This window comes from Dicentrarchus labrax, unplaced genomic scaffold, assembly GCF_905237075.1.
Source record: "Dicentrarchus labrax unplaced genomic scaffold, dlabrax2021, whole genome shotgun sequence".
NCBI classification, from domain to species: domain Eukaryota; kingdom Metazoa; phylum Chordata; class Actinopteri; family Moronidae; genus Dicentrarchus; species Dicentrarchus labrax.
The window spans coordinates 14,787,829-14,810,596 of record NW_026136710.1 but is presented as its reverse complement, the minus strand read 5'-3'; the positions used below and the strand labels follow the sequence as shown (position 1 = coordinate 14,810,596).

General features: G+C 38.5%; 1 protein-coding gene and 1 long non-coding RNA gene across 5 annotated transcripts in view; one reads left to right on the top strand and one right to left on the bottom strand.

Annotated features, from left to right (window-relative positions):
- The first annotated feature begins 2,890 nt into the window (after window positions 1-2,890).
- LOC127370556 (uncharacterized) lies at window positions 2,891-6,414 on the top strand. Its single transcript, XR_007886244.1, has 3 exons — window positions 2,891-2,974; window positions 5,254-5,315; window positions 6,336-6,414. It is a non-coding gene; the product is annotated as an uncharacterized LOC127370556 (long non-coding RNA).
- An 820-nt stretch (window positions 6,415-7,234) lies between these two features.
- hook3 (hook microtubule-tethering protein 3) overlaps window positions 7,235-22,768 on the bottom strand; it is a 29,134-nt gene continuing 13,600 nt past the window's right edge. For 2 of the 4 annotated variants that reach the window (XM_051412703.1, XM_051412705.1), the window contains 16 exons: window positions 22,533-22,696; window positions 22,265-22,405; window positions 21,646-21,733; window positions 21,305-21,418; window positions 21,052-21,162; window positions 20,644-20,728; window positions 20,271-20,340; window positions 17,521-17,661; window positions 17,099-17,186; window positions 14,977-15,011; window positions 14,258-14,340; window positions 14,032-14,132; window positions 13,824-13,928; window positions 13,532-13,603; window positions 12,628-12,764; window positions 7,235-10,904 (listed from right to left, as the gene is read on the bottom strand). In XM_051412703.1, coding sequence (XP_051268663.1) covers window positions 10,889-10,904; window positions 12,628-12,764; window positions 13,532-13,603; window positions 13,824-13,928; window positions 14,032-14,132; window positions 14,258-14,340; window positions 14,977-15,011; window positions 17,099-17,186; window positions 17,521-17,661; window positions 20,271-20,340; window positions 20,644-20,728; window positions 21,052-21,162; window positions 21,305-21,418; window positions 21,646-21,733; window positions 22,265-22,405; window positions 22,533-22,696 — 1,551 coding nt within the window. In that variant the 3' untranslated portion in view covers window positions 7,235-10,888. Of the gene's footprint in view, window positions 12,765-13,531; window positions 13,604-13,823; window positions 13,929-14,031; window positions 14,133-14,257; window positions 14,341-14,976; window positions 15,012-17,098; window positions 17,187-17,520; window positions 17,662-20,270; window positions 20,341-20,643; window positions 20,729-21,051; window positions 21,163-21,304; window positions 21,419-21,645; window positions 21,734-22,264; window positions 22,406-22,532; window positions 22,697-22,768 lie in introns of all 4 variants that reach the window. The other 2 variants (XM_051412704.1, XM_051412706.1) reach the window with 2 other exon arrangements.

The following is a 22,768-nucleotide window of genomic DNA, read 5'->3' as shown; positions in this document are numbered from 1 at the left end:
GGCACATGTAGATGTGAAATAGCAGAAGCATTTAAGTATATGTGAGTACCAATACATGATCGTAATGGCTGTTGACAAAAAAAACATGCTATTAAAAAGTTTAACGACTGAAAGCTAAATGCTAAGCTAACAATTTTCAGGGCCCAGGCCTAAGTTTTAATTTTGCATTTAAAAAATTTTATTCAATTCTATTCAGGTATTTTTTGGCATTTGTTTCAATTCTGTCCTGATGCAAAATGGCTGAGAGCAAATATAATAATAATAAAAACGACCACTACAAAGGGCATACCATAAAGAATAAACAAATTAAAATTAAAATACCCAAACTTTAAATTTTGAAGGTCTCAGGAGGTTAAATGAAGTTGTAAACATCAATACAATTGTCTCGCAGTTAATCACATGACATAGAAATGAGTTGAAGTTTACTTCACATGCCATGATATTAAAGCTACCTGTGTAGCTTGACAGTCTCTTCCAGTGTGGGTTGGATTTCTTGGTTTATTGGTATGTTTTGCATCAAATCACTAACAGACCAAAACAATTAAACGTGTTCAATTCTGTTCATTTGATTCTCTGAAAACAAAATCCAGTTAAAAAGTGAAATGTATCCCGTTGCTTTTTCCAGGGACTGCCTCCAGTTGAGGTCAAAAGTTGATTGTGAGTTGTTTATTGCTCCCAGCCAGTGTTAGGTAATGAAAAATAATAATTATCTTTCCTACTATTATCATTCCAACTCCACCCTCAACTTCCAGCCCCTTCCAATGAGACTCTTTCACTCTTTGTCTCTCTGTCTCTGATGTGCAGTGTGCATGTGTGTTCAGATCATTAATTTTCATGATGATGTGCTTAAATTGATGTGTCAGTTATCTGTCACTGCCAGAGACTTCAAAGTGCTCAAAGCCAACATTTCTTCGCACTTACCAAAAAAAATAGAACCAGAAGTAGAAGTCCACTGCACTAATACAATGGTCACAGAAGTGAACTGAAAATGAAGGGTGGTAGTTAAAGGAACTCATCATGCATTTATCTCTTCTGGATTATTGTAGAAGACTCTATAGATGTTTTTTTTTTTTTTTCAGGATTGTTAAAAATGACCAGACAATGAGCTATATTTGAATTTTCCCTAAAAAAAAAAAAAAACCTTTAGGGATAAAAGCTGCAGATATTCATTTAGGACCATGTCAGAATTGTAGCGTATTAATTACAGGTTTTTCGAAGTTTTCTTGGCTCTTTTTACATGCTTTGTAATCCCAGCTGTATGACAGCCATGGAAGCATTTCGATCTTTCTTTGAAAAGGAAATGGAAACTCATCTGCCACTTTTTCAGCCCCTTCAAGGCCATAGTTACAGTAGTTATTAATCTCACAATAAAAGTTGAGTTAAAAGATGACTTTTTAATGGAGACACTGTCATGCTTCATTTCTTTCAAGGATACCATAGAAATTTGCCAAAGGAAACAGAGAAGTTGTGGAAAAGGACCTTTGGCTATATTGTCGTCATTAACCATGACATATGCATAAATCTTTCTTCATCAGGACAGATCAGGGTCAGGGTTTTAGCACTAGTCTTAAATAGAGTATATATGGGCTACACATATAAAGCATGCACATTTCTGCATGTTGGAAAATGGATGAAAGCTTAATTGCTCATTACTTTGCAGTTCTTAGGTACTGTTGATGGAGCTATGCTTGACAAAGATATTTTTTATTAGCAGTTTCATTTATCTATTTTACTTTACTTTTCATTATTTTATATTGCATTCACACTGATGGCTTCATATTAGAGATATATACAAATACTTGTATGTCATTTCTGAATGCTGTATTTGTTTGGATTAGGAATTTGAGTCATAACTGTAGGACATGGGATTAAGAATCATTTTTAAAATGCAGAAGTCTGAATATTGTTTTTCCAGATGGTTAGAAGCGTCTTTGAGAATGCTGGAAATACCTACAAAATGGAGATAATGCATGAGAGACATAAACTTGTGTTTGTGCTAAGCTAGGCTAAACGCTTCCTGGGGCAGCTAGGTTATTGCATGAACAGAGATTAAATTAATATCCTCTCATCTAACTCCTGGTAAAAGAGCGTAATTATCTATATCTATTTCCAAAAATCTAAGTATTCCTATAAGTTCTTGATCATAACATTACTATGCTTGTATGGAGAATGTGTTAACTATTAATCTATTGCTATCAGCTCAGTCATCAGCTATCACACTTCTGTCTGCTGACTCTGTTCAAATCCAGAGAACCAACTAAAGTTTGGAAAAGTTAGGATTAAATGTTTCAGTGCTGGCTTTTTCCATACAATTGCAATAATCGTACCTGTCACTGAAAACTAATGGCCCAACATGATACGACTCTGGAGTGGGGTAACCGTATGTGTGAAAAGAAATGAAAGCTAACACAATGACTCACTCGGGCTGTCATGAGTCCATAAATCAGCTGCAGTCGCTGCTGTGAAGCCTCACAGAGTTCCTCTGTCTCATCTTTACGCCCAACCTCTAATAGACACCTGTCCACAGTCAGAAGGATGACTTACCTCACTTCTGCACTCTTTTTCCATTAGGCTTGATCTCCTTCACACCAGAACACTACTGGCTGGGGAGGGGGAGGGGGGTGAGCAGCAAAACCAGAATTAGTATTACTGCACAGCAAGAGAGAGAGAGAGAGGGGATGAAGGGGTGTGAAGGAATGCAGCTGTTCAAACAGCTCTTTGATTTAGTGGTCAGGGCGCCTAGTGTGACTCACTCTGGCTCAAACAGCGTGGAGATCACTCAGACGTTCATCCCTCTGGTCCGGTGGTTTTCAGCTCTCTGTCGGCCTCTGTAAATGTGTGTGCGTGTTTGTTTGAAAGAGAGAGAGAGAGAGAGAGAGAGAGAGAGAGAGAGAGAGAGAGAGAGAGAGAGAGAGAGAGAGAGAGAAATATGTACACTATCGGCTGCACCTGAACTTGATGACCTGTACATGTGGTAAGTTAAACGCCCACATGCACTCTATTTATGAAGCTTGTTAAATACAGATTAATCATCTGGATATATATGCATGAAAAGGTAAAAGTCTACTTATATCCCTTAAAAGTGTTAAGTGTTAATTGGTGTCTCCAAGTTTATATTTAATATCATGCACATTTCCTAATGCTCTTCATGACCATCTGCTCATGATAGAAAACCTGAGTGCCCAGAGAGACAGTGCGATGAAAAAATGGAAGTGGAAGGATTGGGCAATTTTCTAATTTCTCTGTTTTTGCTGTAGCCTTCAGCCTACGATGTCCCACACATGCAGAAATACCAATGCAAGTCCAACCAATTGGAATGTATTACTAACTGTAAAAAATGCATGGGCTTCAGTGGTGAAAACCACGTAGTACTAGTGTGTCCGTCTGCTTATGTGCATGACATTTGATTTTGTTTCATGAATCCATTCAGAAGTTTTTTTGCCATCATACCAAAGGGAATTGAAAACACTCATCACTTTGTCCATAACCAGCCTGTCCAAAATCCATTCAGAACTTTTTGAAATATCCTTCAACCAGAATGAGACAAAAACTTATATGTACATATGTATGTGACATCAGCCTAAAAATCTAAGTTAAAATTAAATAATATTTATAGAAGTACAGTAATAAGTATCTGTTTTTCTAGAGGACAGAAGGGTCAAAGGGGAACAAGAAAATCTGGTTTGAAAAGGCTTGGATGCGAGGCTACACATGAACCCGGAAATTGTGCAAAAAGAAAATACTCTTCTGATTAATGTGATGAATTTTAGGTTGCTTATTACGATGATCAACATATGAGAATATGAGAGGGATTTAAAGTGGCGGCAAGCCTGAGAATCTGCCTGAAAATGTCAGGGTTCATATCGCAACAAAAATCAGATCTGATCTTATGTCGACCTCGATAACCTAACGCTCGTCGAGAGTCATTTTTACCATCATAACTAAGCCCGAGAGGAGGCTGGCATAAATAAATAAATCTTCATGTCAAATGAAAGAGATTTGTGTCTCAGAAACGTCACATCCCTGCTTGGCCTGCATGTTGACCTTTAATAAACCCGTGGCCTGTTGTACACGGTAGCTGTCAGTCAAACTGCTCCCCTCGAGTTCAAGGGTCAATACAATCTAAAGAGCCACTCTGCCTCCCTTTTACTCTCTGACTGTGTCAACAGGCTGAGCATGAGGTTTCAGTTTCCCCCAGTGCACTTCTCACCTGCGTCTCATTGAAGTCGTGCCAAAAATGATCATGTAAAAGCGGAGAGGTTGCCTGTGCGTTGGCTGACGGTGAAAGTGCTCTTGTGTGTGTGTCCATGCTGTGTGCGTGTTGAAATCTCAGGTCAGGTATCCGCCGGGCTCCAATCCAAAGTGCTGGAAACACCACCTGATCTGTGTGTGTCTGATTGTGTGTGTGTTAGAGTGTGTGCATCAATGAGAGCCTTGTGTTATCAGGCCTCTGCCACCCCCCACACCCCCCACCCAGCCATCCATACATACACACACACACACACTCACACCAGTCTGATTGAAATGTAAATTGAAAGTGTCATAAGGCCCATATTGTCAGCCAAACGCTAAGTTATGAAGAAATAATAACAGGCTCTTTCATTAGGGAAATGACAGCTCTCGTTTGCTCTGATTTTCCTCCCGGTGGAATGATTCAGTAATTACTTCAATATTGAGAGACAGAGAGTTTAAAAAGAAAGAAAGAAAAAAAAAAACATCTGGGATCAATGACAACATTTTCTTTGGATATTAAAAACAAAGTTCCTACTCTGACAGCATTTGCCGGTAAAAGCAACAATGTTCTGTAAAATGGGTGTACTGTACAACATTTGCACCTACAGGTTTGCCATTAAGCTGACATAGTTTCCAAGTATTGATGGTGTCAAAAGAGAGAGTTTCAAAAGAATAAAAGAGAAATTCTCATAATTTCTGATGCTGTACAATTCTTACAGTGCATTTCAAAAATCTAAATTTATATTAATTTGATTTAATTTGATGATGAATTAATCTTTCTGTCTGTTGTATTTTAGAGAATGTAACCATAATGGAATGATAATGAATCAGACAACGTGTGGTCATGTTTCCGACAGTAAAATAATTTTGGGCTTTTGTCTGGACCACAGGAGTGGAATCGTGTCAGTGCTGCTGGTTGTCCACCCTATTCATAATGTCCATGACTCACTGTCTGCCTGTGGTGTTATTTTATTTTCTTATTGACTTTCCCTGACCTCAGCTTTTCTCCCTTCTTTGTAGTCCATATCCCAATGACAAAACTGGAACAAAGACACACAGAAAATGACCAGTCAAAATGTGAGGTGAGAGTTTGTCATTTTAAGGTTAGACACTTGAAGGGATGGTTTGGGGTTTTTTTTAAGTGGGGTTGTATGAAGTACTTATAGTGAGTGTGTTACCGTTATAGACATTAGTCAGTGCGTCCACAGTTTGAAAAGCAGACAGGAGTCCCGGTACAGAAGCAGAGCAATGCACTGCTGTGGACAGGGGCTGAAGAAAAACGCATTTTAGCCACACCACAAATCTATATCAGTCTGAGTGTACACTATATTAAGAATATTTTTTTTACCACTTTACCTTGTAGACAGCCTTTTTCTTTAGCCCTAACCATAGAACTTCTGTATTCCTACACATAATCCCAGCAACTACACATTCACAGCAGTGCTTTGAGCAAAACGCTAATGCCAGAACACTAACATGCTCACAATGACAATGCTAACATGCTGATGTAGGTATAATGTTTCTCCATGTTCACCGTATTAGTTTTGTACGTACGCGTTCCAACATCTGTTTGTTAGCACCGAACACAGCTGAGGCTGATGGGAATGTCATTAGTTTTGCAGTATGTATGAACTAAAGTGGATCAAATTTCATAGCAATCCATCCAGTACTTGTTGAGATATTTTAGTCTAACAAAAGCCATCTATAGAGCTATATTGCACCTATGTTCAGAGGGCCCATCAGCAGTCTTTGACTGTATCAATACCACAAGTGGAATCTGCAATAATGTGACCCCTTTTAATTTTCAAACTTTTATTCTGATGTTGCAAGATTGACCAACTTTAATAGATCAATATACTAAATAATAACTAAATATATGATTATTTTGCCAGGACACTACTGTACTATATCTTTACATCACCTTTTACCATGCCATGTTAAAGTAAACAGTGCAAAAAATCAATCACAACTTATTGTTTACTGCTTGTTTTTGGTACCTATAACTGGCATAAAATAAACCATCAACATATGACTTGAGCCAGGTTTGGAAAGTGATATCAACACACTGGACTGTAACTATCATCTCCCCTCCTTTCACTCAGGCCTATCTCAATGGAAGTGAATGAGAAACCAGAGAAGTGTATTTTTATTGACTTTGGACCTCTGCTGTGAAATGTCAGGAGGAAGCACCCAGAGGCTGAGGTAAGGGAGAGAAGGAAAAAGAAGCTCTTAGGAATGAAGGATGGGACACTGATATGGGGAAGTTCCTGAGTCTGCAGCCTTGAGGGGCATCCAGGCTTCATTTCCCAGGCAGGCAGGGCTGTTTGTGTGTGCACAGACTCAGTTCATAAGAGAGGCAGATACTGAAAAGCAGAATTCACCATGATCCGTAGCTAATATAGGACAGGAGTTGTGCCGCATTAGCGAGGGTGGTTATAACACTACGACCAAAGACAGGATGGTGGCTCAGGCGAGCTATTACTGTTTCCTTGTTAAGCCCAGTTTACTGTAAACTGTAACTTAAAGGCCAAGTCTAATTCTGCATTATGTTAAGACGAATTATATGCTGTAGGGTGTTTTCAGGACACAATTGGAATCCCCTCTTCCATCATCTGCCCTCCATGCTCAACTTGGATACTGTCTCATCTAGTTAATGATTTAATGAAAGCAAAGAAACACTGCTTGGCAAGGTGAAAAGAAACAGCTGAAAAACTTTTCATCCAAAGGACTGTGTGTATGACATACTTCTGGGGACGACCTTTACCTGCCCCCAAAGGTTTTTGTCCTCTCCTGCTCAAGTGTTATGGTCATGTTTATTTAGGGTATGTGTGCTCTTCTTATAACTTGTTTAAAATCTAATTTTAAACTGCTCAGTTGCATACATGTCAGCTGGGGAATCTACTGCTGACCCCAAACAACTGAGTGTGGTATCTGATAGCATGAGAAAAATTGTATTTGTTTATGTCGGTCATCATGTTATGGAAAAATCTGAACAAGCAGCCTGTTTTATACAAGCTTTATTTACAATGTCATTTCCAAGTTTTGCAGTGTAGGAAGCACATTTTCATCAATACGTCCTCATCGGACAGATGCTATATGAAATCCATCTAACTAGACATGAGTTTTATTTTCTCATCCTCAAATGGCCAGACACCTCCTCTAACACTGTTACATTAAGTATGTACATAGTGTGTTTGTATACAAGCAATATAAAACTTGGCAAATGGAAGGTTATTTGCTACTTCAATATGTAAAGAAAAGTTTGCCAATGAGTAAAAAAATACAGCAAACACTGCACGCGTAGTGATAGATTCTGACCTGTTAACAGCCGCATGTTCTTTTCACCTCTTTAATACACTTTTGACTGGCCCACAGAGCAATCAGCAGTCAAGTAACACTAGGGAACACACTGGGTATTCGTTTTAGTTTAGGCATATAAATAATACACCACATTATGACAGTTTTTGTGAAGATTACTGCAGTACTCATTCAGTAAATTGTTCTCAAACAGGAAAATTAAGGAAAAATTTGGGTTATAGCTTGAACAGTACATGAGGATGTCACCTTTCCTTCTTTACTGGGAAGAAATTAGCATTAATATGGTCTGAAACTCCATTCTGATAATCCTCCCCCCAGTATCTCATTATTTGCCAGTAATATTGGGTATAAAAACAGACACATATAAGCAACAAAATACAGTGGCTCACTTCATGGGGGATAAAAGGGGACAACATGTTTTCTGTTACGGAGATATTAAATAACAAAAGAAAAAAAAAGTTTCCCCAACATCCCTGATATAAATTGAAACAGAACAACCACAATGTGGATGTAATCCATTATATACAGATTTCTTACCAAACCAATGACAAATGGGGATGGACGGCTAAAAGAGTTCTGTGTGATAAAACGGACAGAAACAAGTAGAGAACTGGACAAAACCAACCCTTCTTTACTTTGCAACTGAATTATTTTTTTTTTGCTGAAAAAGTTATTTCACAGCTCGGTTCTGAAAATGTATTTGATGTCCAAATGAAGAATTTGATTTGTCCTCATCTAATCAGGATAAGTTAACCAAAAATCTGAGCCAACTTCATTTTAATGCAATTACACATGCACATCCAACAGCCTTTTTCCCCACAACAGGACCCTGGTCTTTGTTGCTGTCACTAAAACACTGGAAAATGTGTTCAATTGTTCAGGTTACAGTAACTTCACCAACAATTCAGTGAATTAAAAGTGTAGAGTGTGCTTTTTCGTAAATGAGAAAACATTCATTTTCAAACATGACAAGTTTCTTAGCACAATCATTTTCTAAGAAACTCCTCTTCCTGAAAATACTAAATGTAAATGTAACCTTGCTGTGTTTTCTCCATTTTACACTGATCTGAGCGGAAACAGTCGATATAATAACCTTTGTGTCATTTTCATTAGATGAACAGAGCAAACACTACACTATTTCAACCCATCTCCTCCTTTTGTTGCATAAGACAAGTATCTAACAGTATTTTGATGTCATATGGAAACTTCACATCTATTGTAACAGTATAAGTGGTGATATAATAATACTAATATAAAAAAAAATGTAACAACACTGCTGTACAAGCAGCAAAACAATAAATAAGCCATTAAGATAAAAATGCACGGCATGAATTAAACCAAGGTTACACATTATAACATTTATGAGTAAAATAGGTTAAAAACAGAGAAGAAAGCCCTCATTAAGCCCACTTAATCTTAAAAATAAGTTTTTTTTGTCCAGAAATGTATCATTTGGATGAGATCATCAAAATTTTTCTCTTTCTAAATAACACCATAAAACTGGTTTTAAAAGGCAGCACATCTTGCTGTATTAACTCCTAGCCAGTCTTGTTTTTTTTTTTTTTAAATATCACATTTTACACAAAGGCACTAAATTGGAGGATTCAACCATCTCTCTCACTCGAAAAATGTATGCACTTATACCTATAATATGCATATATCCTTAGGTCCAGGTGTTTCTTTTCAGTCTTTCTCACCCTTTTAGTTAACATGATTTTAATAAGCTCAGGAAATAAAATTTAAATAAGAAATTTATTTTAAAAGCTACATAAAATGTATAGTATGACTTATAGCAACACCAAGTTAAGTTTCCCTATTACTGATACTATAATTTGGCTCTTGTATAACTCGTGTATTGTGGTTAACACTGCATGTTTAAGCAGTCAACTTCATCCATGAACAATTAATGTAAAACAAATAAATAAAAATCTTTCACATAACTGTTCTGTTAGGTTGAACTAATAAAGCACAAACAAATGCAGGATTACTGCCTGGTGTGAATGCTTTTGAAATGTACTGAATAAGGGTTTGATCTGCGATCAGCAGGATCTTTAGAGATTGCTGGAATAGTTTCCCTTTCTGCTTTTTAAAAATAATTAGCCCTTTCAATCCAATCAAATGAATGTACTGTACATTTGCCTACATGAGCTAATGTACACTTTCATATCCGTGTTTCTTGAATACTTTTTAAGGCAATAATAATATCAAATTGCTTTTGGATCAATTAGACCACACTACTACTTGCTATAGACAAAACAACATAGACAACATAGTAGTCAACTACATTATAAGCCATCCAACACACTATAGAAATGTGTATAAAATGTGCTTTTAATCAAGAAATAGCCACTACACTGACATGGAAATTTGCAAGTAGGCTTAATGGGGGCTTTTATCCTGTATAAAAGCATATCTGTAACAATGTTATTAATTCAATTAATTTAAACAGTTATTTTGCCATCCTATGCTCCTACTGCAAATTGTTCAACTGACCAAATGCCCCGTAAGCTCTCCTTTAGTCCATAACTTGTTGTACTCACTAATACTTGAGGTAAAACCACATCTAAGGTGCCATCTTGCAACATGTTGAGGAGAGGCAGGGCAGAACTTCAACAGGAGATACACATTTTGAAGTTTATGGGGGAGCAGACTCCTTTTTTTTTTTTTTTTTTGCAGACTTATTCGCAGGCTACACCTCTCAAATATTTCTCTCACACCAACGCCGACTCTCCGCCAACCATGTAAATAAAAATAGATATGTGAAAATATGTCATTGAGGTATCCTGAAGCAGCCAGCCAATGTCAAGTTACACACAAGTACTACAGAAAGGGCCTACTAACAGTTCAACTGTGTGATTGACAGTATGTGCTGCGATATGCTGCCCCTGCCCTAGATGTTTGTAACACAGGTTGAACTGTAACAGATTTAATGCAGTGTGGAAAGACAAGCAGGCATGACCATGGAGAGTGAAAGGTGGGGGGGTGGAGGACAGGAGAACGGGAGTATGGCGAGGATAACAAAGCGCAGGAGAATATGAAGAGAAAGGAGCTGGAAGGGTGGAAAGGAGTTTAATTGGGTGAAGGAGGGTGAGGGTTTGCTCTTCCGACCCCATCCCTCATCAGGCTTGTCTGGAGGTTACAATGCATGACGCTGCAGAGGGTTGTTAGTGCTCATGCTGCTGTGCTGGTTATTCGCAGGCTCGAGTCAATGCAAAGTCATGCAAACAGTAGGCGGGCAGTTCATGCAGCGTGTGCCTCGGCCTAACTGAGCGTAGGCCAAAGACAGGCCAGGCTGGGCTGAGCCACGCCAGGCTTGGCCAGTTCAGTGGTGTGCCAGTCATGCAGTGACATTGCTGTTGAGGGAGGAGAAAGAGAGATAACGGTGAGACGGCGGGGCCTGTTAGCCTGAATTTCTGGCCTCGATCTCAACACATACATAGCAAATGAACAGGGTTAATTCTAAAGGTGCATCATGTAATAGAAGTTCATTCATGATGTGCCTTAAAAACAATGACAATGTAAACAGAATGGAAGAAGAAAATGGGTTAAAGAGAGGATAGGAACAGCTGCAACAAGCATACTTATTCAAGGTTCCCCCTTAAAGTGACATTGGAAACACTGTGCTTTTCAAAAAACACCTTTTAACATACCTTGGAAAACATTTTCACTATAACAATCAACTGATTCTAAAATGATATGGAAAGTAAGTCTGCTTCAGTGAGCTACATTGAATAAATACCTCATTGGCATTAAGGGGCAATCTACAAACCAAATCCCTTTTTCAACCAAACAGTCCCAGGGTGCCAAACTCAGCAACCATTGCACGACTAGATTTTCCTTCAGTGTATTTTTTTATGTGGTGCTGGGAGGGAAACTTGCAGTGTTGCAGGGATAATATTGCCCAACTGTACTGTAGTACTTACATTTAAATTCAACCCTATGGCACATAAAGTGTTGTCTGAGACAACCTGGTAAATGCTGGTAAAAGCTAAAACGCTGTGAGCTGGTGCCACTCCCGGTTTGTTCCACGGTGGCTCTTTAAGTCAGATCATGAAAGCCTGTCTACACAATTATGGAGCACATTGATCTTTGCCGCAATCTATCTAGATGTGGACCGTAACACCTGATAAAACTTCAACAGCTGAAGCAGTTACTTTGCCTTTTTTTTTTCCTCAGAGGAAATTACCCTTCACAATTATTGCTGCACTGTTACCAGCTGAGAAGTTACCTGTTTTTTTCTAAACCATGTAGTCCTATTAGAGATCATTCAGATCATTTAGCAAGCAAATGGAACATTTTACACGTGACAACTATACATCTTCCTATGCCTCCATGTATTTGTTACTCAATATTGATCTAAATTCACAGATCAAAACATAATGACATGGAAGAAGAGCAACTGATCTCCATTTGAAAAATACAATTCAAACATTAACACATGTAAATGAAAAAAATGCTGTTACCTGCTTAAAGCTACATCATAAGAGTTAAAACAGATACTGCAGAACAGAAAATCCGACAACGCCAGTCAACAAACAAGATGAACCTCAAATGCTATCACAGGTAGAGATGTGCATAAATACTGCATGAACAGGCAGAGCAGTTCCTCTGAACATAAATGACAGTAAATTCAGTAGAGGATGCGCTTCTTCTCTGCCTTGATGTCCAGATTACCTGCCTGGCAACTGTTTACCACAGAGTACAGGTTGAGGAAGGTCAGTGGTTGAGAGGGAGGAAGAGAGGGTGTTTGGAGTGATTAGTCAGACCCTATCAAATATACTGGGGTGTGAAAAACAGTAGAAGCCTGGCATCACAGAAAGTCAGGGTAACATATGCTTAGTCAGGGGGAAAAAAAGTGGTGCAAGATTTGGGCAGCCTTGGCTGGCATCTCTACCTCATGGATCTGATCAAGAAGAAAAAAAGGAAATCAATAGGCAGAATGAAGGGAAACAAGAACGTCCATTAGAAATGAATGAAAATAGTGTGCCTTCAAAAAAGGCACATCTACTGTTATGTAGGTTCAGGGGATTTGTAAGGTAGTTTGCCGCAGTATTTTTCTGCCTTGCTGCCATCTACCTTGCGGTAGCTGGCTGGACGTGGCCTGGATAGGAGCGGCGTGTGCTGGTGGCTTGTCTCTGCCGGGCCAGGAAGGACTGACCAGAACCGGAGTTGGCAAGTCTGTCTTCAGCCGCCTTCTTCTGCAGAGACATACCCTGGAGACAGATACAGAGGAAGTCTTATTATTGTTCCTAATGGTCACTGTCAGTATAATAAGACAGACTCAATATCACAATATGAACTTGTGCAGCAGCAGTAAACTGTTCTAACACAGGGAGTAAGAGAGTCACCAGACAATCAGCTACCGTTAGTTTGCGAATCTTGATGCATGAAAAAGCAAATGAGCTCAAACACAATATTAGTGTTGATTTAACAACTCATAAGTATTAACACCAGCTATTGATCAAATGTGTTAACAAGCAATCGTTGGTTGTTAAGTTGATAGAAAGGGAATTGCTGCCCTCTAGTGGTTAAAATGCCTTTATGCATGACTTGTGCATGATCAGGACTTCTTAATATGCAATACTGGGCCTGCATTACAAAAACATGTACTAAAATTCACATGTAGAATGTAATGTGCCAAATGAAAAAGGATGAACCAAACACAATTGTTTTCTGGACAATTATTTTAAGATAATGTTAAGGTCAGTCTATGTTTTTTAGTGCTTTAGGTTACTGTTTTAATATGTTATTGCTGCCAACTGCTAATAACTGACTTTGGGTCAGCTATGTGTTACTATAGGGCTGCAATTATTTTCAATCTGACAATTATTCTCCTTATCTATGTTAAGGATTTTTTGTGTATTATGTTATGTTCTTCTCTTCTTGCCCTTAAATCCCAGCTGCACATATGATGTGCCACAATTTAAAAAGCACACTAGTCAAAAGTGGTGACTGTTTTAGTTGTGTAGGTCCTTCTTACCATATTGTACCAGGCTGATACAATCAGTTTCTCCTCGTAATCTCTCTGGCATTTTGTCTTGTCCATCTCTTTCTGTACAAAGAAAACATAAAGCCACAACAAATTAAGCAATGAAAGTATTCTTTAGGCCACAATACGCTGTTGTCCAAATATTTCCAATGTGTTTTCACACACTTCGACAGACTTCCTTCTGTGGTGGTTAATTAGAAGGTGAGAGATAAACTTGATCAATATGCTGCCAAGTCCACTCCATTCCTTGCCAGACCATCTAATTCTTCTAAACCTGTATTACCTCCAATGAGTGCAACATCCTCTCCTTCTCCTGCAGCTGGTTCTTCAGGGCCTGGACCTCTGGACCTGAACCCTGGTTCTGCTTGGGATCCAAAGTACGGATCACCTGAAGAGGACACATACATGTTTTTGTTGACCCAAATCTACAGCAAGGATCACTGGTTACAGAAAGATAGGTCACTTGTTGTCCGTAATAAAGATGTACTTACGCTCTTGGCTTTTTCCAGGTATTTCTTATATCTCTCCTCCATCTGTTTCATGTCTTCATCTTTCTTCTTCAAGGCCTCCTCTAGCTCATCCACTCTTTGGGCTGAAAGGGAACAACATAACACTTTTTTGTTAAAAATCGTAAGAACAGATGGTAAGAGAGGATGGAGGTCAGTGGGTTTCGACTGTACTTGACACATTCAGAATTCAACAGAGGTCCAAACTCACAGCTGGCGTTGTATTTAGGCTCCATTTCGTCAATGAAGGAGTTTTTCTTCAGTAACTCATTGTTCAACTCTCGTAATTTCTCCCTGGTGAAGAATACAAAGCAAAATAAACTAGTTTTAGGCCTAGTTCTGTCTGATATTTCATGTTAAGCATTCCAGGACTGAATAAAGAGGATGGTTTAAATCTTTTAAAATGAAGTAGGGATGCACTGATATATTGGTCGATGTTTGCCCTGTTGATTGACAATGTCCTATTGGCAAATAAAATGGTAATCGCCAATATCAGTGGCCAATGTTTATCTGTTGTGTTACATCAACTTTGTGCTGGCTAAATGGGGTGTTGGTTGTTTCCAACTTGGATACTGGAGAAATAATCGCCTCAGTTTGCCAGTACTGGCACAAACTGCAGACAAATATCTACGGGCTCTATGCACACGCACGGACAGTGAGAGGCTGATCAGCTCTGTGTCTCACATCTTGGATGAGAAGTGAAATAGACTGAGCTGGAACAAGGCAGATATGCCAGTCTTTGTAAATTTTCCTTGGCACAAAAGGGTAAATAAATAACAACAAAAAACACTGGCTATTGGCCAAAGTGTTAATTTAAACACAGTTATCGCCAAAGAACTTCCAAACTGGTGCATCCCTAAAATAAAGTTCTATGCTATCCTGACCTGGCATAACTAGCAACATTTCTGGGTCTGTACGACAATAACTTACATGTGCTCCTCATACTTCTTCTTCAGAATGGAAGACTGAAAAAAGAGAGAGATATGGTTTATGACACATAATATTGTTACAACTTATACCACCTACAGATAGAATTTCAAATCTTTCAGTATAGTTCCTGCTAGCTTCACATCAGTCTTCTTCGCCTTTAAACCTGCAGCCACATTTGTGTGTCACACATTACAAAAAATATACCAAAAAGGTTTTCAGCACAGTGTCTGCCTAATTGAAAATGATCCATCAGTGCTAAATAAAAGGCACCACTATAACAAAATTATGCACTTTCCCCCTTTTATCCAACAGAGGGGAGTGTAGAACAGATACTGTTTGGAAAAAAGACCAATAGAGAAGTAATCTAGACTTCAAGCTAATCTTTGTCTGGGTAATTACGTGATTTCCCAGCCTGGATAATCACAAAGAATGGTTACAATTAGAGGAGTGCTCAAATTAATTTTTTTGAAGCTTTTATGTTTTTGATCCTGTTTCCTCAGGCAGTACCACTTTCTACCCATGTGGTATCTAAGGTGGTGTGCAGCAAAATCATGTGAGGGCAGAAATCTGCAAGAGTATCTCTGAACTAGAAGTCAAACAGCACCAAGGAAAGAGGAAACAGAGGAAAAATCTACAAGAGGATGCCTACGGGATGATTAAAGATGCCTTTCTATTTCTAACAGGAAAAGGTAGAATCTCAACAGCTATGAAAAAAGTATCTTGTGTAACTTGTGTGTAGCAACTCAGTGTAACAAACACATTAAAGTTAATGAAATGCTCAATACGAGGTTAAAATGCAATGATTGTGGTCAAAATGTCATTCTATTTGCAAAGCAACTGTTGCATTTTGCAGTCCTTATGTACCGTATTATATATTAGCAATACATTAGGCAAAGTTTTTACAATGTGTATATTTATTACATTCTGAGTTGTTACACATTTGTTTCCGGAAATCAAAAAACTAAGCAAACACCTGGAAAAAGTCTAAAAGAGGAAACTTGTCAGGAATCACAAAGTTATACTTACTATAGTCTGACAGTGGGAGCATTATTCGAAAAGAAAATGCAAAGTATTTTACTGATTGGCAAGAATCACAGACCCGCCAAATGTGGATGGTTTTGCATCCATGCAATAACCTGTTATGGAGTCGTTCCCATTTTTGCACCTGACATTTGACACACCATCTCCTCACCAAAATGACTCAAACTGTACTGATAATTCTACTTAAAGAAAAGGCAGTTTCTCCGTAACTGTGGCACTGCATTAAGGAAATACATATTTCCATTCTTATTGTGCACTGTGCCGTGTCGATGAAACACTCAAAAGACAAAAAAATAATAATATGTTATGTTCATCTTGAGTGAAGACAGATGGTTAAAGCATGAATGGTAACACTGGTGATGGGATGCTAAATCTACACAGGCTGGCAGGAATAGAACCAGAAACCCCATAAAAAATTTTTTTAAAAAAGTTTAGTATTTTAAATTAAGGTTAATTATTTAGTAAAGAAGCAAAGCAGCTCATGAAAGATGACGTTAAACATGCATGCGAGCTCTCTCTCACACATCAACCTTCTCAGGAGATGCTCCAACTCTCCTCTTCCTAAATACCAGTTGCCCCCTACTAGGAACTAGTTTGAAGGAGAGAATGAACAAAGAAAAATACAATGAAAATGTCCCCATTTGTGTTAAACATGTTAATACGAACTAAATCCAATTTGTTTTACTGATTTTATCATGTGCTGTCATTTATTAATTCACTGATGCATGCAAGGCTATCCACAGCTACAACATACAAATAATGTAAAAGCACACAGACAGAAAACTGAGATCATGCATACGATGAGTGTTAGAAATGGTTATTGTTAGGAGGAGTTAGTTACAACAAAACAAAATCAAAAGTGATTTCAACTGTTTTCTATGCGTTGGGTGTACATACACAATTTTGCCTTTTTAGTTCCTTTAAAAATAAAATACCAAAGCCTTCAGGAGAACCGATGTACTGCAGTCTTTATTCACCAAGTGTGGTATGATGGGAATTTGACTTTCTGTGGTTATTGCCAACATTTAAATGATATCAGAGTTAAACTTGCGCAATACAGAGATAACATTTAATTACTTACATCATCTGCTTTGGAACCCTGTTCTTGAAGATTCTTTTGTAGCTCCTCTACCTGACTCTGTTCCTCCATCAGGCGCTGATTGATTAACCTAGATAAAAAAGGGTCAAAAGACCAGTTTTACAAGATAGTTTTAATGGTAGATAAAACATCAGAGAGGCAGGCTTCTGGCTAAGAAGGTCATTGACTCAAATTCCAGTATAGACAAAGAAAATCTTTGTGGGTAGATAAATGGGAGATTGATCCAGATTCCAACACAAGGAAACAAAATCTGCCGACACTGAACATGTGACTTTTAAAACTACATGAACAACATTCTAAGTTGTAAAATATTCTCTTTTTTCATTAAATTTCAATACGATGAGACAGAATGATATAGTGTTTTTCCTAGGCAAATGCAAGTTGTTTCTGTGCTTTTAGCTGACCTGTTTTCTGTTTCCAGTTCATTTTTCCTTCTGCTGGCATCCTCCAGTAGACTCTGCAACAGTGCAATCTTCTCATTGTCCGATCCCTCCTGGGCCAGCTTCAGCATCTTGTTCTCGTGCTGAAGGCGAATCAAATGTTCTCTGGAAAAACACATTGGACAGAAGCAAGTGTTAATTTCAAATTTAACGATAACTTGTCACATATAGTTAAAACACATTATACACCTGTATGAACTGTCTGACTACCTAATAGTCTTTTTTTACCAGAGACCTGAGATAGAATTAGCACCCCCTTCAATTCTACAATACAAACAGACACACACACAGACATAAAATGTTTTTAAACCTAAATCTTGTTGTAACTTCACTTTTCTTCAGCAAAGAAATTGTACTTCCACTCTCACTGTGGAAACTGAATTAACTCTAAACACACCTCTCAGTCTAGTTAATCAAACAAACAAGACTACAGTAATGCTTCCGTAACAATACAAAGTGTTGGACCACCAGACTAACTGACATTGTCATCCCCAGAGCTAAAAATTATGTGAGACACCCACTCAGAAGTCTCTTGTTGTTGCAATCTCGCACTGCTCCCCTGACTGATTGACCGTTTCTCAATGATGCTAAAATTAGGTCTTTATACTAGGGATGTCCCGATCAAGGTTTTTTAACCCCCGGATCCGATCCGAGTAATTTAATATTGAGTATCTGCGGATCTGGAGTTCTGATCCGATTAATTTTAAAGCGTAGCCTACAGTGCGCAGTGCACAATAAAGTACAAAGTAAAGTACATTAAAGTTACTAAAATCAATCACATGTATATGCTTGAAAAACCCTCTGTAACCATTTTGGTCTCGTCGCTGTCTGGAGGCAGTCACTCTCTCCAGCGTTCGTTGCTTCAGTACCGCTGAGTTACCTGAATGAACGTGTGTCTGAATCGGTATTCTGCTTCAGTGTTTATTTCTGTCGTCTCTACATCTTTTGTGTGGATTACATGAATTAATTACTCCTATTGGCTTTTTAGTTCTGCAAGCTATACAATTTATAGTTTATAGCTTTAGTTCTATTATCCAGTTTGCATTATTGCATTCATGCAAACACCTTTGCAGCTCTTATGTTTCCTCTCAGCAGTGTGTAGCATTGACAGGGTTGATAAAGACTGCCTTTACAGTGTTGTGACAGGCAGTGAAGAGGTTTATATTTGTAGTGGTAGCAGGTAAGTTAAATTCAGTGAAAAAAAATTCAGAAAACAAAAGATTTCACCAGAGCAGTATTGATCTATTTTCCCTATATTCATTTTCTTGAATTACTGTGGAAACAGACTGTGCACCCACTTTCACTTGCCCATTAATTTATATTTCTGCATAATAAAATAAGAGAGAAAAAGAAAAAAGAGAAAAGAAAGAACCAACAAAACAGAGCAATCTGCACAGTAGAACGGGAGGTAAAAAAGCAGGACTGAGACTTTTTGTACTTAGATAAACACAAAAATGTCAGGTGGAAAGACAGAAAGGTAGAAAGCTTTGTTATACTGTATAGTGGGACTGAACAGATAAGACTGGATCTGCTGTTTGATAGTGTTGAGCACAGTCACTCTCTGTCTGTGTTTTTTTTTAGGGTGTGGCTGCCTCCTTTCCAACTGGAGAACTTACTAAATATTTCCAGATGAACTCACAGCTGCAGGCTGACAAAGGTTAGGCCAGGGAAGGCAAAAGAAGACTAGAAAAGAGGTTCTAATACAGCTTATTGAATATAATATGACACCAACATGACCGGATTTCTTCTAGTGGAGATCTGATTCCTACACAGTAGAAGAACTTAATTTCCAGCTGTTTTATAGTTTATAAAAAAATCAATCCCAGATGCTGCTTATGAAAGTAATGGGTTTAAGGTACAGCCAGCTTCAGTTTTCCACACTCACTGTTGGATGTTGAATTAACAACCGAACCAACAGACACAAATGAGCACATATCAGCCAAGACACCCAATTATCAATTTTGTATTTCACACACAGAGTGACTCTCTTTAGATCTCTCACAGGAAACATCAATATTGCAACATCTTACTTCCATTTTTGAAAGGTTGCAGGATATGACATCACCTCAGGGCACAACAGCAGTTCTTACCATCTCTACATTAGAAAGAATCGCCTCAACTGGCTTAACTCACAACTTCAAGGTAAATCCACATTTTTCTTGGTTCATCAAGACACGGCACGCAGCCAGCAGAAAACCCAGCCCTCTTGGAAAGTAGCAGTCAGGCTGATGTAACTCACACACACAACTATTACATAACTCGCTACAGAGGTGGCTTTTTTTAGGCTCATCTATCTTACCACAGCATACAGAGCAAGAGTAACTGGCAAGAAAAATCTGGCTACAAAGTAAAACAGCAGCAGCACAAACAAAGCATGTGCATACACAGGATTAGCAACATCTGCAGAGAATACAACTGTCTACACTGTAAAGCAACTCTCAAATCTTATCCTTTAGCTTGACTGATGTGTGTAGCATAGATGTTGTCGTAAACCAAAATCCCAAAATCTTGAAAGCATGTTGTTTGAAACAAGACAGATGTGATGCTATGATGTGATATTTGAGAAGGGATATTTACCATAACTTACCCAACTACCAAATATATTTATGTCCGATGATCTGATATTTGTACTTCTACTGTATTTTATTCTCTATTCTCTTATACTTTTAAAAAAGTAAAAAGAAAAAAGAAAAACTGGGGTTCAAAAGTCATACCTGATCTCCGGGGTGGTGATCTCAGCAGCCAGCGAATCCGAACCGTCGTTGCTGGCCAATGGTAACAAACCTAAAACAAACAGATTGTGGATGAAAAAAAGGCAATCCAGGCACTCCAAACAGGACAATATTAAAAAGCATGTATTGTAATGGCCACTGTAGGTCTTCGTCAGGGCTTTAAACAAACAAACAACACATATGTGTCTACACCTATATAGAAGTGCCAGCCAATGAGAGGCAGTCACCTGAACCAAGTAATAAGATAACATTGGAGGTATTTAAGCTTGCCCAAGTAAACTGTGCTTACTGTAGCTTTAAAAAGGCCATGCTCAGCTACCCATATTTAGCCCCTTTTGACAGTCATCAATTTTACCTGCTGTAAGTTGTCCCTCCTGGGCTTGGACACAATGGAGCTCCTCGATAGTCTCCTTCAGAGAGTCTCTCTCCGTCCGCATACGCTACAGAGGGAGTGACAAATGTGTGATGCACTAATACAGAAAAAGTATGACAGGGAGAAATAATGCAACGTCTGGGATGAATATCCCCAATGTGCCTACAGAATGCATCTGTAAATCAATTAGGGACAGCTAACACACTGCAGCATTTCCTGGCCTCTGGTATTATCCAATGTTACTCCTCTCCTTCTTGTACATCTATAAAATATATTGTGGGATATTTCTATGAAAACTGTATATTTATGTGTTTGCAAAGTAAAAGGAATACTGTTGGGACACTGTTTTATAGTGTACCCTATTATATGAATAAAATTTACTTTACGTACATCTTTTTCTTTTTGTAGAGAGTCCACTTTCTCTTTGACTCGTTTGTACTCAAACTCCATCTTGTCTGCCTTTTTAGACTCTTCTGACAGTTTGTTCTGAAGTTCCACCACCTGTGCAGAGAAAGGGCACTTAATGAGAAGACATCATCTCTCCAAATATACTATAAACGTGTGTGAGAGTTACAATTGGGGTACATCACCCTGCCATTTAAATAACAATTATTGCATGTGCACATGGCTGTTGGTTGGGTACCTGTCTCTTGTATGTCTCCAGCTGGCCCTTAGTAGCATTCGCCTTTCGTAGCTCCTCCTCCAAACTGACGTTGGTCTGCATTAATACCGTGTTCTTCTCCTCCATTAGCTTATTCTGGAATATAACAACAGAATTATACGTTTTATTTATGCAGTTTAACTTGGACGAACAAATATTGCCAATTGTTAGACTAACAGGGAGGTCATTAGTAAAAGATATTGATTGGAACAAGATGTTTCTTGCAAACCAATGGACGCTGTGTAAAGTATTGTTAGAAAAAAGGAGAACTCCTCATATTAAATATATTAAGTTGTTGCTGTTGTCTGTTTGTGACTGTCTACCTGTCTCCTGAGAAGTCCCATGTCCTCCAGTTTCTTCTTGTAGTGTTCCACTGTGCCCTCCAGCTTTGATACTTTGTCTGATGAATGCCTGGGAGAGAAAGAGATTCATTTTGTGATGTTACATTCAAAAAGCAAAGGGGGGAGGGGAGTTTTACCAAGGCTCTGTTTGTGTATCAACACACCTGTAACAACAGAAGTCTGAAATAACAGGATAGTGGCTCAACAATACATTATTTGTCTTCTGTCATCTCCTGTTTTTCTGACAAATTTCCACTCCCATTCGGCCTTTGGTGCAAGTCTTCTTACTTTTCAAATAATTTATATCTTTAATTATGCAATGTGCATGTTTTTAGCAACCAATACATCATCCTGATACATTTCATGTCATATAGCCTCTCATGGGTTATAAAAAATGGTTTATCACCTGTTGCATTCTAAAACAATCTTTAAAATAGCATTTAAATAAGCGCATAACAAACATCATCTGTAAGACAATGAATGCTAACATTATAACTTGTGATTCTCTAAGGTGAGATTTTGCAAACAATTAGGCACTTGCTTAGTGTTTAGTTTGCTTTACTCACGTAATCTCTTTTTTTTTTATTAATCTCTGACTTACCTGAGAACATCCATCTCATCCTTGAGCGACTGGGCTTCATCAGCCAGTGATGCAAGCTCTTCATTCTGTGACTTTACATCCAAAAGTTCTTTTTCAAGCTCTTCACAACGGATCCGGTAGTCATCTTTTGCTGCCTCCAGCCTAAGAGAGAATAAGCAACAATAGTAATCTTTCCAATCTTAAGACTTTTGACACCATTATCAGCCAATGCAACTTGGCAACTCGCTTTTCGTATGACAGAATCCCTCTCCTTCGAGCAGCTACACACCTGAAGGTTTCTTCCTGTAGTTGCTCCAGTTGTGTCTGCAGCTGGAGGTGTCTGCGTCCAGCTGGGCTGTTTATATCCTCTATGGAGTCAGACTGGTTAAGTCTCTCCATAAGGACCTGGTTTTCTGCCAGCAAACTGCTTTTCTCCTCCTGCAGGGCAGCGACCTGTGGGAGAGAAGATGGCAAAAGGAGGGACGGATAGAAATGCAAAAAGGAAAAAGGAGCAGAAATGGCAGA